Below are 20,054 nucleotides of genomic sequence, written 5' to 3'. Positions count from 1 at the left end.
GGAAACTGTAAAGTTTATACATTTCACGTTGAGGGAACTCGGCCAACTATACAACTATTAAAAAATGAAATCAAAAGCCAAAAGAGGAAACTGCAATTCTAGATCATAATCATTTACACCACTCTTCTTTAATATGTTGTAATGACCCATCTCTCACTAATGAAGCTTGACGTGGACATCCAGTAGTGTTTCTTGATTGGATCCTCAGTTGTAAAATAATCTTATATTATCATCATCAAAACTTGTTTTTTCATTATTGGTTTGATTATAGTTTCAACAATCATCCATTCTATATCGAACCAAGTCCACCCAAAATTAGCTTCACCTCATTGCTCTAACAATTGCTTACTATGCCTTTGTTATATTGCAGCATTTTTACATGTTTATTTTGGAGCATCATTTTTCTCTCCTATCAAATGATATATTTCTATCATTGATAGTTACAACAACATGCAAACTAGATTTTTGAGGGTCCAACACATAAAACACTTGCTCTACTTTTGAAGCAATGACAAATGGCTCATCATTTGCAAACTCAAGTTCATCTTTATGCACTCTGCCCTTTTGATGAGTATAATCACACTTAAATATGCTACTTTGAGTTCTACAAAACTATTTTAATTATACTACTTGATTCAAAATGCCCTAAGAAGTGATCGGTTTATCAATAAGATGCTTATCATTTTGATTTGAAAAGCTATTAGTCAATGCAACTATTATGATTTTATTATTTTGAGTTTTTTTTGGTAACCTCCTACACTTTCTTATGAAACCTAATATATCCCATTAGCAATGCATCTCATGTAACAATAGCTTAACTCTACCAACGGGGGTTGGTCCAAGTGGTAAGCAGCTTGGTCCACTTAAAACAAGACTCGGTATCGAAACCTTGTGGATGCAAAAAATCCCGCTGGGAGACGAGACTCTTCCACCACAGCCAGATGTGCGACTCGAGTCGACCACTGGATTAGTCAGGGCAATGCCTTTGAAACCGGTGTTGGCAACCCAAAAAAAAAAAAAAAAAAAAAAAAAAAAAAAAAAAAAATTAAAAACTTAACTCTTGAGGATGAAGGAGAAAGAAATGAGGAAAAGAGTTCTCGAGCCAGAATAACAATAAAAAAGAAAGCACGAGATCGAAGAAGAGAACAACAGAAAAGGGAGTGAGAGGAAAGCCGTTGGAGTTGTAACTTGTAAGAGTATTATTTGTTTTCAGAAATTGGCGGGTATCAGATAAATGGATCTTAAAATTGAATAAGTTTTTCTATCTAAAATATGACTTTTAATCATAGCCGTTAGTATAATCCACGTGCCAGTTAATAGTGATGTGTAATGAAAGATTTTTTCCTTTTTCTTTTTTCTGGTCAGCGTTTTGTCAGTATGTAAGAAGTGTCAGTTCATACGCAAAGCCAAAGCTTGAGACTGCTGAGCAGAATCCCTCGACGCACTTTACCCCGTCCTTCATCTTCTTCAAATTGCTATTTGAATCGATCGGTGCCCGATAATCACCTTTGCCACAGGGACTGCGTTCTCTACGAGTTGTTACTTCAGGGTCAGTACAGCTAGATTGAACCAAGAGATTCTCGAATTCCATGATTAGAAGTGGTTGAGATTAATTATTCAGACATGAGTGTCGAACCGTTTAATCGGTATTGCTTCGAAAATTTTTCCCTTCTTTCACATATTATATTGTTATGTAATACACTAACCAGACCAGGTTTTCCATTTTCTACTGAAATTTCTCATATTCTGAATGGCTGATTAGGTTGGTCAAGCTTGCTGCGCGGGCATTTTACGATGACATTGCCATGAAAGGTGATAACCAGCCGAAGACTGGTCGGAGTGATAACCGGGGAATGGCTGTGGTGGTTCTAGACGCTCTCACTAGGTGCTGTTCCCGCACTTTTGATTTCGTCCATTTTTAGGATGCATTTGTATGTTCTACAGTTATTTTCGAAGAGGGTGTTCAGTTATGGATCTTAGGGATAAAAAAATTTGAATAGCGGAAAATAACGGCTAGTTCTGCTGTTTGGTTTGCAAATTTACGTAGTTGTTATGGTCGAGCTGAAGTAAACATATGGCTGAATTATTTAGTCATATTCTCTCCTTGTTCGTCTGTGATTCGCAGTTATGTCTTTGGTATTTCACTTAGTATGCGTATGTTGTTTGGGTTCCAAATGTTAAATGAGTCAGATAAAATTAAAAACTATTTTCAGAGGGCATTTCTCTTGCTGTTTTTTCCCGTAAAGAGTCTATTCTTGAGGGTATGTAGATAATAACCGTCTGTAGACTCTTAGTGGTGAGAGCTGAGTACCCTGGCTGAGTCCTTTTATTTTCTCTGACTGTTTCGTCACTTATGGGGAAAAATGGTGAAGGAAAGAAGGAAGTCAAGGATGAAGCGTTTATGAGCTTAATACTCACATGCTGGAAAGTATAAATGCTTCCATATTGGACGTTTTGAAAGATTGCTTTGTGACAAGTACAGTTCCCCGAAAACCTGGACTGCTTCAAACTGACATGGACATTTGTGGATTTCCTTTTATGTATAAACGTGTACCCATAGACCATAGTTATCTTAGAAATTGAACTTCCAACTTTCACTGGGATTCTTGTAACCTTTTAATCTGGTTTTTGTGTGCAGCCAACCATGTTGATGAAACTAAAATTTTGAATGAGATGTAAGAAGAAGCAGAAGAAGTAAAAAAAATAAAATGGGAAGTGATGGAGAGATAATGAGGTAACGGAAACTACTGGGGACACTGGGGTGGAGAGAGAAAATAGGAAGAACTGAAAGATTGATTAGGACATTAACCCTTGAGCTGGATCTAAAACTCTTTGACCAAAGTTCCATTTTCTCTGTTTTTGACAGTTCAAATTAGCTTGAAAGTAACTGTTTTGGGGTACTTGTGTCTTTGCAAACCTAGATAAAGTGTATTTAGGATTTGGGAGTCTATCCGTTCAGTATCATGGTCCACTATGAAAATTGGCCATACCTGGGTTACAAGGCTCCCACATTTAGCACTGTCTGGGGAGTGGTCTACTATGATCAGTACAAATTGTGTTTTGAAGCTTTGTAAAAGTCTTGTGACTGAATTTGGTAGTATGTTTGTGGGAATAATAATCTGGAACTGCTTATTCGGAGATGAATGGTTAAAGAAATATAATGCTTTGTTTCTTGCACATGATTTCATGGGTTGATGAAGGTACTACTTCATATGCTTTTTCAAGATACTAATGTTAACACTGAAAAGGCTTTGGGTCTCTGTGGCATGATCACAGTAATTGGTATTCTAGAATGGCTTAAGTCCAAAGAAACGCTGCTGGATATTTGTATTAGATGGATTGCTTTACCGGGTCGGTCTAGCCAACTTATTTCTCGAGCCTTTGTTCATTGTCATTCCTTTTTAGTTCTTCAACAAGGGTTATGTTTTACAAGCAGTATACGCATACAGACTCACGATACCAATCATTTGTTGTTCTTCCTGTTCAGGATAACTGTTATCCTTCCTGTTCAGGATAACTGTTATCCTTCGCATGCACAAGTAGCTTATATCTGATAGTGTCAGGGGTTCTTGGTGCACTTTGTTTTATTTATTTTTTACTTTTAGAATTTCTTATGTTGATTTAGAAGGAGAAAAGGTTGATGTATGAATCGGCTCATATTTTCACTGTTGTGCCCCTTCATGAAACCACAGAATGTGTTATCTTTCACCCCCTCCAGCTGTTGATCAAGCGATCTTTTGGCAAGAGGCACTTGTAGTGGATGTTTTATAGCTACTTTGTTCCTGAGTAATCCAAGGATTTGTAGCCATAGTTGTCAACGGCCCTTGATTACATTAGGTTCTTGTGGTCTAGCCTACTGTTGGTCTGTTGCCTTAGTCATAGCTAATGCATTGGCCATTGTGTGAAATATCATTTAAGTTAATGATTATTCATTTACCTAACATATTTTTCATAAATAAGCAAAAACCCCCCTTTTTGATTCTGATAAAATTTGTATAATTATTGAATTCCAGAAGTATAAACTCGATTTTCAGCGGTCACTGAAAATTTTAACCTTTGAATGTTGTGTTTCTTTTTCTCCCTTTTAAAGACAAACATCTTGATTTTCTATAGTCTTGATATGACAAACATTGATAAAGACAAAATAGGAGTAAAATGTTCATTTCTTTGGATATTCTAAAAAGATTCATCTTCATATTTGAGGGATTTTGACAGCATTCACAGACACCCCCCCCGAATGAGGTTAGACTGGAACATAACCCCTTCAATCTATCTGATTTCAGTAATTTTGGATATGTTGGAAACTGATTTTGTGGTCTACCTATAAAAAGGCTTACGTAAATTAGAATCCTTTGACCAGTCTAGCTTCTCAGAGAACTAGAACGTTACTCTAAACCGTAAGTAGTTTTATTACTTACAAGTAAGATCATAGTTTTCAATGATGGTATGATTATGAACCAAATGTGAGGATAGGCATACTAGGACAATGACCTCTACCAGGAAAGTCTATACCAAGTGTATGCTTGATTCTTTTGTACTTTTGATAGCTTGATTTTTTAGTTTTGTTGCCTTCTAGTTCTTTATTGGTTTTTGGTGACATGATGTGACTTAATATTGATTTGATGACTTAATGTGGCTTAATGTTGATTTTGATGACCTAATATGGCTCTGTGCTGTTCTTTATGCATTATTTAGCATACTAAATAATGTTAGAGGAGAGTAGAAATAAAAAATTCCTTTTGGGCAACTTGGTCAGCTAGGAGCTCTCCCTTGTCATCTAAGTTTTTAGGCACCGCTCCATCCTCATGGGTTTCCTCGACAGCTATGTTTGTAACTGACTTTAAAAATAAAAAATAAATACAATATTTATATACACACTGTTATTCCCAGATTGACACTGAGGGGGGGGGTGAATCAGTGTCTTCAAAAATTCACTTCAATGTGAAGCTTCTTTAACCTCGAAACAAGATTAATTAGAACATTCTCGTAGCTATCAACTGCACAAGGACACGTCCACCACACACCACAATGTGGCTGGGTCTATCAGACAGTGTACCACCACTCTGCAATCAAGGCACTCCAATATGTGCAACAAAGAAAAAATAAACCAAAAACGCAATGCACCAGAGTTTACGTGGTTCGGCCAAATTGCCTACATCCACGGAGTAATACCCTACCTAGGGTTTCGTATATTACTCAATACACTCCTAGATATTTTGACTGCTACAACAGTCCAGGAACACCAATCCCTGCTATAGTCTAAAATGCAATTCAGACAAGGGCACCAACCCCAACCCCCTAGACAAGCTCCAACTTGCTAGGTCACAATGTAAACCAATAGTTCAAGTTCCCCAAATTACATTCATGAGCTAGATTCTTCATCATTAAACATAACCTAGAAAATAATAGACAATCACTTGTGAATACGGGTTACCTCAACTTGTGTAAGATGCATGGTAACAATACTTGTTTCTCTTTTTCTCCAACTCTTTTTTTCTCTTTTCAATCTTTTTCAGTTTTCTCTTTAAAAAAACCATACAACCATGTTCCCTTCTTTTCTTCTGCTGCTTCTTCTTCCTTCTCTTTCACTTTCTTTCTTGTTCAGCAAAACAAAAGACTTCTTATTCCCAAGCTTCAGATCTCCAAAGCCAACCAACGTCTTCTGGTTCGACCTCCATGCTCTTCCCAAGCTCCTCAAAACGTCCTTTTTTTTTTTTCTGTTGGAGTTTGCTCTCCTTTTATAGATTAATTTAACTCAGAGTTTGAATCAAACTCAGAGTTCCTATCTGACTTAAAAAAGGAGTGTTTTAACGTACAAATCGGACTAACTTCGAGATCTCAAATGAACAATCCCACCGTTGGATTTGAAGATCAAGAAGTCGTGAAGCTGTCCTCCAAAAATTGCTCAATCGGACACTGGATGACCATCCGATGAAGAGGTTGATCAAAACTGGACTCAGAGTTTGAATCAAACTCAGAGTTCCTATCTGACTTAAACAAGGAGTGTTTTGACGTACAAATCGGACTAACTTAGAGATCTCCAATGAACAATCCCACCGTTGGATTTGAAGATCAAGAAGTCATGAATCTCTCCTCCAAAAATCGGCTCAATCGAACACTGGATGACCATCCGATGAAGAGGTTGATCAAAACTGGATAGAGACCCTCAAAAACGGGATTCTTGAGTTTTCTTTATTTGAATTTGATTCTTTCTCTCGGAACCTTTTTGTGTGTTGCTGTACCATATCAAAGCCCACTTAAGTTGCCAACAATGACAACACCTTCATTTTAGGCCAATGGAACAACACACACTAAACACAAAAATGAGCTCTCTCTCTCTCTTTCTCTTACTCCGCCAGTTCGTAAGGAACCTTCATGCAGGACCAATGGTTATCCTGGGGAAAAAGTATCATCTACATTCGACTCACATATTTAGTACGGGGGAGAGAAACTAATAAAAACGGCCTTCTTTGGTGCCAGATTTTATCTGGGTAATGGAGATTCATAAAAATGAAGTCGAAACTGGAAATGGATGCTGGTAAGGCACAAAAAGATCTGGAAATGGATATAAAATTCTCTTCCTTGTTTTTATTCTTAATTCTTCCCTTCTGTTTTTGCTTTATCTTCTTAGAAGAGGAATGAGACGGAAGCCATTCATAGAAACAGGTGGAAAGAAAAGATTGGGGAGATTGCTCGTAGTTGGAAATAGGGAGAAAACGGAAATGGGGTAGAGACTTGAGGAGCTTAATCAACTTAGGCTGAAGCTTGGACTTAGGCAGTCAAGGACCTTATGATCTATCAAGCTTCATTTTCATGAATCTGAGGAAGCTTGCTGAATTCAACAAAGCAGGGAGAAGCAATGCTATGTTTGAAATTTCAGGATCATCTGATTGAAATGGAGGATTTATTTTCCTTTACAGAATCCTGCATTTTTCCACTTCTGGTTCGACTATGATGAGGAATCATTTTTGAGGGTGAACAAGTTGGGGGATGATAGGGGAGATGCCATGTAGACATCAATGCTGACCAGAGTCCTCTACTGATCTCCTAAGCCAAGGTGGTTGATGGGTAAATCATAGTGCTTTCTGGTGGTTGATGGGTATGGTGGAGGTGCTAATTATCTTTGTTGGTGATGATAGTGATTATGGCCGACTGGAATGGAGGAGGAATCACTAATTAGAAAAGGCCAAGGGCATTATTGTAATTTCAATAATGCCCTTTATAAATAAGGCTCAAATGGTCATTTCACATTGGCCCCTAATAGAAAATTAACAGAACAGTTATGGAGGGGCTGAATGTAATTCTCCATTTTCGAAGGGGGCACACTACAACTTGTTTTCTGAGGGGATGCGGGTAAAAAAAAAACTCAAACTATTAATGTGCCAGGGAAACCACACTCTAGCATTTCGAGAAATTTTCCAATATGTGCTTAGCACTTGTCTTATGCTGTCTGACCTGTGGATTAACTGTTAAAAGAATCTTTCTTTTTTCTGTTTTGAGTTACCATTTTTTTAATTTCCTGCATCTCAGACGTCAGTGGGTCAGAGAAGAAGACTTAGCAAAGGATTTAAAGCTGCACTCTAAACAACTTCGCCGCACCTTACGATTTTTTGAAGAGGAAAAGCTGATAACCAGAGATCATCGAAAAGAGGTCAGTGTTTTCAATAGTTATATTAACAGAAATAATGCGGGGTTATACCATTCAACTAGCTCATTTCTTTCATTTGCAAGCCTTCATTGATAGGTGTAGAATCTAGCAACTTGGAGAAGATAGTCCTGCATTTTGGGTTTGCTTTAGTTTGTTGGGTCCAACTGAACCTGTGGTTCAAGTTACATTTAGTTCGAGCAGTCAATGAGATTTGTAGGTATGGGCCTAAAATCTCGGATAGCTATTGTAGAAGGCTAATTATATAAGCCCAATTATTAGGGATTTAAATCTGTTGCAGGATAAATTAGTTATTTTCTTCCCTGAAATGTTCAAGAATGTCTATTTGGAGGGGAGCTGTAGGGTCTTTCCTACCATAGTGTTTCCTACTTGCTCCTTTAGTGATTTCCATGGAGATATGGAGAAAGGAGAAAGGACCTAGACTCTCCAACAACTTGACAAAAGATGATGTAGCTCTTTACTAGTGCGTGACACTGGGCACAATGGCTAAGTTGCCCTGTGCAACCATTAGGTTGCAGATTCGTAACATGAAAATAATATCTTCAGGGCGCAGGGGTTACATTTCCCCACCTGAATTCTTCAGTAACAGTATCCTCATGCATGGGAACTCATCTTTAAGATGTTTCTCTCTGCTGTTATGTGCTGTGAGCAAAGCTTAAAAGTTTCTTTTGGCAGGCCATTTCGGTCGAACTAAGATGATTTTTTTGTAAGATGTTTTGATTTCCCATTCCAGTGGGAAATCATAAAGAAAGGTCACACAGCAGTGTTTTGGTTTTGCACTTTTTGTTGGCAGTAAACATCAAACCCTATTATATGCCAATGTCATATTGCCTATTTTTATACATTATTTCAGTATCACAAAGTAGAAAAGGCAAGTAAAACAAGTGAAGTATGCAACAATTGAAGAAGCATCATATTCTTTTGTTATATATGTAGTAGTACAAGTACAATATCAAAGTACAGTTCGCATAGGCGCTTTGCACTCAATTTCAAGTATCCTATTCATCTTCCTTTAATTGCCAACAAATAAATGCCATCTTCTGGTGTGAGAATAAATGTACATAATCCTCCACTGCTGCCTTCTATATGACCTCATCAACATACTGGAGGTAACCTATCCTAGGGTTAGGTCATTGTAATAGAAGGAACCAGTCACTAATCCACTGTGGCTTGATGCTGTTGGGTAGGTAGGAGATGAAGCTATCTACTGAGGGCAGTCCAGTTGATGGAATCCCGATTTTAGGGTCAGGGTTTCTTGGGAAGTTTCCCTAAAATTTAGTGTTGCCCAGAATCTTCCAGCAATTAATCTCCTAAAGCCAATGGTATGATGTTACCAAGGATGTTTACCCCGCGGGGGGGTACCAAAGGGCGTACCCAGTGCCGAAGCTCCCACACTGTGGGGTCTGGGGAAGGGACTTTCTAGGCAGCCTTACCCCTGCTTTTTGCAGAGAGGCTGATTCGAACCCGCGACCTCCAGCGCACAATGGAGAGACTCCACCATTGCGCCAGGCCTGCCCTTCCGCCGGGGGGGGGGGGTACCAAAGATGTCTTTAAAATTATTTGGGAAGGTTTTGGGTAAGATGTGGTTTGTAAAAACTAAGTGGATTGAAGAATTTGGTTAACAGAGAAATGTGGGATGGGTTAGGGTTTTAAAAAGACCAAAGATGGGATGGTTTACTTGGTAATAGGGTATCCAACACTAGGCGGGATGGGAAGGGAAGGAAAGCTTGCTTTTGGGTTGAGGAGTGTTTAGGATAAATCTTTTGGGTGAAACAAGTGATGAAGAGGATTTAGGGTTTTGAATAGATCTTGGCAATCTGCGTTGAATCTTTCCCTTTCTTTTCTTTTCTCTTCTCTTCTTCTGCTTTTTCTTTCTTTCTTTTTTCTTTTCTGTTTTTAGATATGCCGCAAGTGAAAAAAGAGGGAGGGGAGGGTTGCAATGAAGAAAAGCGAGGGAAAGAAGGGGCAGCAGGGTAGGGGAGAGGTGGGGGAGGGGCTGAGAAGGATCGCATGGGGGAGGGTCCTGGGGGCTGTCGGGGGCTGGGTGAAATGCTGCCAGGGGTGTGGCAGCAAGGGGGAGGGGTTTAGGGCCTTGCGCAGGCTGGGGAGGAGCTGGGGAAGGGGTGTGATGTGGTTGGGAGATGAAGGAAGGGGGCCGGGGTCTGCTGTACTTGGAGGCTGCTGTAGTTCTTTGAAGATGATGAAAGCTGGAAGAAGAGTGCTAGACAGCTGTTAGGTGCTGATCTTGGAGAAGAATCTCTTTTCTTGATTCAACCGGGCCCCCTCAACAATGAACCAGGATCCTCAATTCAATTATCTTTCAAATAATCTAATTTAAAAAAAATAAAAAGAAAGAATAAGTTTATTTAGCCCAATAAAGACTCCAACTTAAGTGGTTTCCTTTATATTTTAGGATCCCCTTACAAATAAACCATCCAAACAGAAACTTAAAGATCTATTGAAATCTCCTTGAAAATAGATTCCCTGTAAGATTCTAAGACTTCAACAATAATAAAAGGAACTCTTTTTATAAATAAAGACTTGCAAGAGTCTATCTTTAAAGAAGACTCCTTAGGACTCAAGAACTCATCTTTAACTCACATGAGAGTCCCTAACTAATCGAGTCTCTTTTGAAAACAAAACTAAAATTCTGAAAATAGATTTAGCAAGTAAATAGGGCTGCGATGGACCAAACTACTCTCTAAGAGGGTTCGGCCAGCCCTAGGTACACCATGTTGGAGTGGCCTTGGGGCCCACTCCAAGTTTCGGCCGGGGGTGAACCCTTGCTCACATCACTAGTATGTGGCATTGGGTTTTGAGTGGTTGTAATGGTCAAAAGTGGGAATGGATCAAGAAGATGCATCCTCTCCCATGTTAGTGAAATTACCAAGGCACTAAATTCCCTCTAACTTCTCTCTTTGGTGAAGGTTGGGCCTTACCAGGTCCTACTTTCTTCGCTATCAGCTATGCCAATGCCTGTAAGAACACAAGAAAGGCTATTTATGTCCTTAAAATCAACATGCTCCTCTGGTCTGAAGCGGCAAAAGGCCCTTTTGTGTAGAGTGCATTTGAGTAGGGTGGACATGCATCGTGGTTCATATTCCTGGTGGCATGATCAAAACCATGTCTATTTAGTGAATCAAATCAACCCTGCTCCTGCACCTTCTCTGCCTGGTCATACTGCCCTTGAAGTCCATCATATGCATAATGATATAGAAACGTGGTAGTTTTTGAACCATCCTAGGAATGAACAAGCCTGGAGCAGTTCAAACCGAAATGGAGGCCAGCTTGAACCAGCTAGCTGACCCAACTAGAAGGTCCCTTGCCCCACAATTTGATCAGTCAACTTGGACTGCTTCTATAGGAGAGAACATGAAGAGAAGTGACAAGACACTGTTTACATAAGTTTTATTAAGTTTTAGCAAACAGTCTCATAGCCCAGGTTTTCCCTTGGCAAAAATATTCCTAGAAGATTTTGGTGTGACCCACATGCAAAGTTTGATTGCAGTTCAATTCATGGTTGTCAAGGTGGCAAGGAGACCAAAGCGACTGGGGCTCTGCCTAGGTGATTAACCGACAATATGGTGCCTAGGTGGCAATAAGGCGACCAAAGCTGTTGGGTCAAATTTTTGAACACATTTACTTTTAAATTGATAATTATCTATTATAAGCTAAACAAATTGAGAATCACATTGAGTAAAAAAAAAAAGCATTCAAGAATCATAATTATGAAAGATTATTAAAAAAAGGATACAAACATAATTTCATCTCATCAAGCATCATAACATATGACTATGAACTATATCAAATTATAGTATGAAAATGAAAGTAGTAATTTTACATTTTTACTTACTTCTATGATAGCATGATGCCAAATAAGTGCTTGTACATCTAATGATTCATTGATTCCCGATTCCAAAATGACTAACCATTAAATTCGTATATGGCTTTGTAGAATAAAATTTGATTGAAAAAGAAATCAAGAAATTATTGTTATGTACAAAATGTCAAAAAAACAACCACTTTGGTGTCTAGGCGGCAATGAGGCTCACAAGGTGACAAAGCAATGGCAAATAAGGCGGTTATCGCGCTTTGAAAACCATGTTTCGGTTACTAATTTCATAACCCCTTAGTTGTTTCCATAATTATTAATTTCTAACTTACATCATTGGCTGATTAATAAAGCCTAGTCTCTAAATTCAGTTTAGCTTCTATAAGTAGTTTCTATTTAATTTTTGAGGTGATTTATTCCTCAACAAAGTAGTTTTTAGTTTCAAAAAAATTAGTAGTTTCTATTCCGTATAAAGATTAGGCCCATTCATTATAATCGAAACAGAATGTTTGGTATCTGAATTTGCTGCCTGTAGCCATTGCTTATGGGATAATCCATGTTCAACAACTGAAATTGATGCAGTAGCCTTGGCTTGGCTTGACCGACATGATCCACTTTTGAAGCCCATACCAGATTTCTGGCCTGAAAAATGCTGTGTTTGGCAATATTAGTAACATTTATTTACTTTATTATTTATATGGGGTAGATTATGTATGATTTTCTTACATTTTTTCTTATTTTGAACATAAGTCCTATTATTTAGTTTCTTATTTCAGTTGTTGCTATTCTAGTTAGGTTTCTATTTTTGAGACAAGGCTTATCCTCCATTTTTTATGTAACTTCATGAATTCTCGGAGTTCTATTATGAAATTTCAATATTGAAGTTTAGTAAAGAAATCCAGTGTATGACTGTGTTCCCCTTCTCCTCCTCCTCCTTATTCTGTTGACTCTCTCTCAGTGCAACCCACCTCACAGGGCCTTCTCATGCTCTGCTGTATAGTTACTTAGGATGCAATGTGTTAGAAAAGGGCAATTTAGGAAGGGATTGATCTATCGAGAGTTAGTACTTTGAGCTAACTCTCGATAGGAAAGAGTGGTAGGAATTTAGAGTTTTATACCAATTGAAATAGGTTTATGCTTTCCTATATAGAATAGACTTGTAAATTAGCCTATAAATAGAAAAGTTACTCTGAGGAGTGCTAACAAGAAAGATGAGCCTCCACATCTAAATCGTGGCTTCCATCCTCTCCTCTCCCTCATTCCTCACCTTATTCTTTCTCAAAATAACTGGATCTATTCTTGCTCAAGAAGGGTGGACCTTGGTCACTCCTCGTAGGGGTTGGAAGTCAACCACCCCTCTAAGGAGAAGCGTTAGACGGGGGGCAGTTCCGTCTAGGCCTCTTAGACAGCTGTTACCTCTTTGCCCCCGATCTCTTGCCCTCCTCTCAACTCAACTCGACAATAGCATAAGCTTCACAAGGAGTGAAGCTCGACTCTCCCTTGCCCAAGAACGACCAGTCTTATGGTGGTACGGAAGGCACGGACTCCGGGACGGTATCAGAGCTGTAGGTCCTCTTATTCCTTTCGATTCTATAGAAAGGAAAGAAACTGTACCTGGAGAAGAAGCAATCGAGAAGCAACAATCGTTTTTGTTTTTTTTTTTGATTCAGTTTTGAATCTGTCTGGTGTGGCTGCTATCGGTTCTGCTTCATAGAAGAAGAAGCAATCGATTGTGAAGAAGCAATCGTTTCGTTTTGGTTTTTTTTTTTTTTTTTTTGATTCAGTTTTGAATCAGTCTGGTGTGGCTGCTATCGGTTCTGCTGCATAGGAGAAGAAGCAATCGATGGTGTTGAGACTTCGAGACTTCGAGAAAGAGTGAGAGAGATCGATCGTGGTTCCTTTCAGTTCTGCTTCTTAGGAGAAGATCTGCGATCAGCTTTCAGGTTTGGTCTTGAGTTTCGGTGGTTTTAAGGAGAGATCGATCATTGAAAGACCTGAGATAAGTTTTCTACTTTGGTTTGGTTTTAAGTTGGTTCAAGTGGTCCAAGTTGGTTTATTTATGTTTATAAAATTAATCTGAATCTGGGATTAATTCTGATTTTGATTTTGATTTCTGATTTCTGGGATTTGATTTTAAAATTGTTTGATATGGGAGAAACTTCAAGTAAAAATACTATGACTGAAATTATTTCTTCATCCTCTCATCGGTTAACTGAGAAGAAATTGGAGGGTGGATCAAATTTCCACCAATGGAGGGCTATAGTTAAAATTGTTCTTACTGGACGGGGACAGATAGATCATTTGACTAAGACTGTACCCATAGATGATGATACTTGGGCAATTGTTGATGCACGAATACTTGGGCAGATGTTTAATTCCTTGGCCGATAATATTATAGATTTGGTGACTCACTTACAAACTGTGAAGGAATTATGGGAGTATTTGAATGTGTTGTATTCTGGTCAGAATAATCTGGCTAGAATCTACGAATTGTCCCAGGAGTTTTATCGAGTAGATAGAAAAGGTAGAGATATTACCCAATATTTTGCAGATTTTAAAAGAATGTATGAAGAACTTAACTCTATTCTGCCTATCTCCTCTGATGTCAAAACTATGCAAAATCAAAGAGAGCAATTAGCTGTTATGGGTTTCTTGGGAGGTCTTGGAAAGGAGTTTGAGGCAGTTAGAGTGCAGATTCTTGGTAGTGATCATGTACCCACGTTAGTTGACACATTTTCAAGAGTTCTTCATGTTGCAAGGGAGAGTACCAATAACTCTACAGAAAATTCAGCTTTGGCAACAATTTCTCGAGGCACTTATGGTGGACAGAATATAGGACGAACTCGAGGAAATAATACTGGAAAATATCCAGGGTCACACAACTCTACTGACAGTCCAGGACAAGTTAAGACTTGTCATCATTGTGGTCGTCCAGGACATATTCAACTTGGAAGCTTTATGGAAAGCCCCCACACATGGCGAATGCAATTATCACTTCTGAATTAGCGTCTACAACTACTAAAGTTCATCCTGAGGGTAAGACTGTAAAGATGACTGAGGAAGATTATATTCGTTTCACTCAGTTTCAGGCCACTCAGCCACAATCAGCCACTGCCACCCTTGTTCAGACAGGTAATGCTACTGCTTGCCTTTCAACCACATCTCGCCAATGGATTATTGATTCAGGAGCTTCTGATCATATGACCGGGGCTACAGGTATATTTTCCTCTTTTGTTCCATCATCCTCTTTGGTTACACTTGCTGATGGCTCTCATATCAATGTTAAAGGAGTGGGTACAATTCAACTCACTCCATCCATTACCCTACCCTTAGTTCTTTACGTACCTAATTTGCCATTTAACCTATTATCTGTTCATAAATTTACTTCCACTAATAACTGTTTGGTGAAATTCTTTCCTGGATATTGTTTATTTCAGGATCTTACGACGAAGAAGATGCTTGGTAGAGGCCGTATGTCTCGGGGGTTGTATCTATTCGAGGAGATATCCTCTACTGCTTGTTCTAGTATTTCCATCCCCCATCAAATACATTGTCGGTTGGGGGCATCCCTCTCTGGAAACCCTAAAATTGGTAGATAAAAGTTTTCATTCTCTTTCAAAGTTGGATTGTGAGTCTTGTCAATTTGGAAAACTTCATTGTGTGAGTTTTCCTCCTCGTATAAACACCAAATCAGACCACCCTTTCTCTCTAGTTCATCTTGATGTGTGGGGACCCTGTCCTATTAGTTCTACTTCAGGTTACAGATACTTTGTTACATTTGTGGATGATTTTTCAAGAGTCACTTGGCTTTATTTAATGAAAAATCGTTCAGAATTATTTGACATATTTTGCAATTTTGTTATTGAAATTCGTACTCAATTTGGTGTTCCTATTCGTACTTTTCATAGTGATAATGCCAAAGAATATTTCTTTGATCCGTTTTGTAAATTTATGGCTTCTAATGGGATTCTTCACCAATCCTCCTGTGTTGATACTCCTCAACAAAATGGGGTTGCAGAAAGAAAAAATAGACACTTATTGGAGGTCACCCGTTCTCTCTTATTTGAGATGAAGGTTCCTAAATCCTTTTGGGCTGATGCAGTTTCAATTGCTTGTTATCTTATTAACAGGATGCCTTCATCTGTCTTAAAAGGTGGCATTCCTCATTCTCTCTTATTTCCTTCATCTCCCTTATTTACTTTGCCTCCTCGCGTATTTGGTTGTGTGTGTTACATTCGTAATCATCGCCCAGGGATTTCTAAACTTGATCCTCGTGCACTTAAGTGTATTTTTATGGGTACTCTCGCACTCAAAAGGGATATCGTTGTTAATCTTCTGACTTACGAAGATATTTTGTTACTGCAGATGTGTCATTTTTTGAGTCAACTCATTTTTCCACTGAATCTCATAGTTTAACTGACCTAAATGATGATCTATGTATTTTTCAAAGTGTCTCCACAGGGTACAGTTCCTTCCCCTCTACCTGTGCCAGACATCACCAAAGTGTACATGCACTGGCAAAAACCATTAGCTCCCCCCTCTGCACCTACGGTCTCTACCTCTGTGCCGACTTCGTCTGTTGATCCTGCGGACGTTCCTGCCGAATTTGGCCTTGATATTCCCATTGCTCTTTGGAGGGGTACTCGTTCTTGTGTTCAGTATCCCATCTCTAACTTTATTTCATATTTTAATTTATCACCTGGGTTCTCTACTGCTTTTCTACTATCGAGAATTATCCTATTCCTAAGAATGTTCTTGAAACCTTGTCTAATCCTGAGTGGGTCAGTGCAATGAACGAAGAATTACAAGCCTTAGAAGACAATCAAACTTGGGATCTTGTGCCTTTACCCTCAGGAAAGATAGCTATTGGTTGTAGGTGGATATTCACTGTGAAGGTTAATCCTGATGGTTCGTTAGCTCGCCTGAAAGCTCGTCTCGTTGCCAAGGGCTATGCTCAAGTTTATGGCATAGATTATGTTGATACTTTTTCACCTGTTGCCAAGCTTACTTCCATCCGTATTTTAATCTCTTTTGCCGCTACATACAAGTGGCCCTTGTTTTAGTTGGATGTGAAGAATGCCTTCCTTCATGGAGATCTACATGAAGAAGTGTATCTGGAGCAACCACTTGGGTTTGTTGCTCAGGGGGAGAAGAATAAGGTTTGTCGCCTCCGCAAATCATTATATGGTCTCAAGCAGTCACCTCGAGCATGGTTTGGACGATTCACTACTGTTGTAATAGAATTTGGGATGACTTGTTGTGAAAGTGATCACTTTGTATTCTTTAAAAACTCTGATGCATGCAAGATCTTTCTTGTAGTTTATGTTGATGATATTATCATTACAGGAGATGACACTTCAGGAATTGATAGGTTAAAGACCTACTTACAAGAGAAATTTCAGACCAAAGACTTGGGCAAGTTAAAGTATTTTCTAGGAGTTGAAGTTGCCCAATCAACAAAGGGCATCTTCTTATCTCAACGAAAGTATGTACTGGATTTGCTTTCTGAAACAGGAATGTTGGGATCAAAACCCATAGACACTCCCATGGAACGTAACTTAAAGTTAATGCCAGAAGATGGAACCATTCTTGATGATCCAGAGAAGTACAAAAGGCTTGTTGGGAAGCTGAATTATCTGACTGTGACTAGACCTGACATTGCCTTTCCTGTCAGTGTTGTGAGTCAATTTTTGTCTGCCCCACGAACATCACACTGGGATGCAATTATACGAATTCTGAGGTATCTTAAGAAAGCACCAAGACACGGGCTTCTTTACACTAATCATGGACATAGAAATGTAGAAGGATTCTCTGATGCTGATTGGGCTGGATCACCTATTGATAGAAGATCGACTACAGGCTACTACACATTCATTGGAGGAAATCTTGTATCATGGAAGAGTAAGAAACAAACTGTGGTAGCAAGATCAAGCGCAGAATCTGAGTATCGTGTTATGGCACAGGTAACATGCGAGATGGTATGGATAAAACAATTACTCCAGGAATTAGGAATTATTGATGACACACCAATGAAGTTATGGTGTGATAATCAAGCTGCGGTTCATATAGCATCAAATCCAGTCTTTCATGAACGTACCAAGCATATTGAAGTAGATTGCCACTTTGTTTGTGAGAAGTTACTGCAAGGCATAATATCCCCCAAGCATGTGAGGACTGGAGAACAACTTGCAGATTTGTTCACCAAAGCTCTAGGGAATACAAGGGTTACCTATATTTGTAACAAGCTGGGCATGAGTAATATATATGCTCCAGCTTGATGGGGAGTGTTAGAAAAGGGCAATTTAGGAAGGGATTGATCCATCGAGAGTTAGTACTTTCCCATTGTTATGCTATTTTCCATTCCTTTTTCTTCTTAGTTCTTCTAGTGTGAAAGCCCACCATAGCAACCCATTCTCAGGTGTGCATTAAAAGATAACAGTAGGATTGTAATATAAAGATTTAGCGAACTAGAGGGGTCAGTTAGTATTTCAGAGAAGTTCAGGGAAGAAATCAGTAATTTTGTCAAAGTTAAAAGGGTTATTAGAAATTATCCCAAATAAAAACAAAGAACGTAAATAAGGATAGAAGGCAAGATTTAAAATATCATTTTTGGCTATCATGTTGGAAGGGTGATTTTCAGAGACAATGTACAGACAGGTACAAGATATGCCAAGGACATCGATGGAAACAGAAAATTTTTTTGTGAGAACAGTTGGTGGAAATGCTTAGGATATGCAGAACATAATTCTGAAGCACAAAACACTAATAGGTTGACTACGACATCAGTAAAAAGTTAGAATAAAATACAATGAAAGATGAGGTTTCTTACATGTACAAATACCAAATTTGAATTGGTTATGGCATCCTTCAACAGTATCATATCAGATGGTATTGGAGGATACAAAGGTTACTTGAAACCTTGTTAGTAGCTCCACTATGATGCGGTCTGCTTCACATGGACTAGTTATTGGTTTTAGAACTCTGATCCCTTTTCCCTTTATTATTAATCAAAGCTTGGATAATTAAGTTTAGCTTGTAAGATTTAGACATCTAAGTAAAAAGTTACCTTATGATTTCCGTCCTCAGGTTACTTTTTAATCCTTCATGGTCCATTTCCTCTTTGTTTTTGTTGCAGACAGCTAAAGGTGCAAAGATATACAATGCTGCTGTAGCTGCCACTAGTGATGGTCAAATTGGGAGAGAGGGAGAAGAAAAGATTAAGCTGCACACCCATTCATACTGTTGCTTGGATTATGCACAGGTTGCTTTAGTTAGATGTATGGTGTTCCCCCTGTTTTTGCTTTCTTATAGCCTGATATATGTTTCCACATTGCACTGACTTCTCATCTGATGCATTTCTGGTCAAAGATTATGGTTCCTTAAATTTGGTTGTTGGATGAATCGATTTCTACTTTCTTTTATATTATTTAATGATACCCACCTTGGCTTTCAAGAGGCTGATGCAATTTGAATCAAGGTTTACCATATCAGCTTTTTGTTATCGTATTGGAACGGTGATTCTTAATAGACTTATTATATTGTACTTAGAGATTAAGATATGGTCAAGAAACATATGGAAGTGTTTAGGTGATAGCATAAAAGACTTTCTATAAGTAAATGTTAACTATCATATGTATAGAAAACAAAGTATGATAAGTGCATCCTTTCAATTCTATAAAGGATAGGGTTTCTTAAATGTACTCTGACCAACTATTTTAGGTATCATATTGGCACTGAGCTATTTAACCAGATTTTGTGTACAAAAAGTATGCCTTTTTATTGGAGGAGAAGTTTTATTGATGTAACCCAGCGTCTGGGTTAACCTCCAGGATCCTCTTGAAGTGAACTAGCTAACAAACAAATAACCCTTGGGAGGTTTTATCTCAATTTTGGTAACCTACGGGGAAATAGAATTGAGATAAATAGGTTATGGGAGGGATGTGAAGCTTAGGATCTTAACAAGATTAAGATGTGCTGGTGGTTTTGAGTTTATTAGGGTTAGGAATACCCAAAGATCCTGCGGGATGAACTAGGGTCGGTAGGAAAAGGAATGGATTAATATGGGTATGGTTTATTGATACCTAAATTTACCTAGGGGAAGGGAAATTAGAACTAGAATGTTGTGCGATGGGAAAGGAAGGGTTAGGGTTTTAACAAATTAAACCCAAGGGGGTGGGAGGGTTGTAGGTTCTTGCGGTTAGGATAGGAATGTCTTAGGTATGATCTTTGATCTTTCTTGATCTTTTTTCTCTCTTTCCTTTCTTGGAAGTTTTGATCTTTCTTTTCTTGAATTTTCAGGTCAGATTCAAGAGGGAATTAAATTGCAGAAATTCTGCAATCACAACAAGGTGTTGAAAGGGGAATTTTGGTTTCTTGGGCTGTCACAAGATCAAGAGGGAAAAGAGGAGGGAAAGAGGAGGGGAAGGGGTCAAGCTACTGCCCTGGGGAAGAAAGGGTGAAAATGGGAGGGCTGCGCAAGGTTCTAGGAGGAGGGGAGGGGCTGGTACGTACTTGGAGCTAATGTGGTACTGCCGAACCTTGAAGTTGTATGCTGGA

General features: G+C 38.7%; 1 protein-coding gene across 2 annotated transcripts in view; it reads left to right on the top strand.

The window, feature by feature from the left end:
• The first annotated feature begins 1,398 nt into the window (after positions 1 to 1,398).
• The window catches only part of LOC149012403 (uncharacterized), a 45,412-nt gene continuing 26,756 nt past the window's right edge, over positions 1,399 to 20,054 (top strand). The window contains exons 1-4 of one of the 2 annotated variants that reach the window (XM_089160073.1): positions 1,399 to 1,646; positions 1,763 to 1,885; positions 7,531 to 7,651; positions 18,634 to 18,759. In XM_089160073.1, the coding sequence (XP_089016199.1) occupies positions 1,624 to 1,646; positions 1,763 to 1,885; positions 7,531 to 7,651; positions 18,634 to 18,759 (393 nt within the window). In that variant the 5' untranslated portion in view covers positions 1,399 to 1,623. The remainder of the gene's footprint in view (positions 1,647 to 1,762; positions 1,886 to 7,530; positions 7,652 to 18,633; positions 18,760 to 20,054) is intronic. The other variant, XM_089160074.1, reaches the window with a different exon arrangement.

This window comes from Hakea prostrata, chromosome 6 (genome assembly GCF_041222555.1).
Source record: "Hakea prostrata isolate BN-2017 chromosome 6, UWA_Hpros_2, whole genome shotgun sequence".
NCBI classification, from domain to species: Eukaryota; Viridiplantae; Streptophyta; class Magnoliopsida; order Proteales; family Proteaceae; genus Hakea; species Hakea prostrata.
Note: the sequence above shows the minus strand (reverse complement) of the source record. Positions and strands in the feature narration are given on the sequence as shown.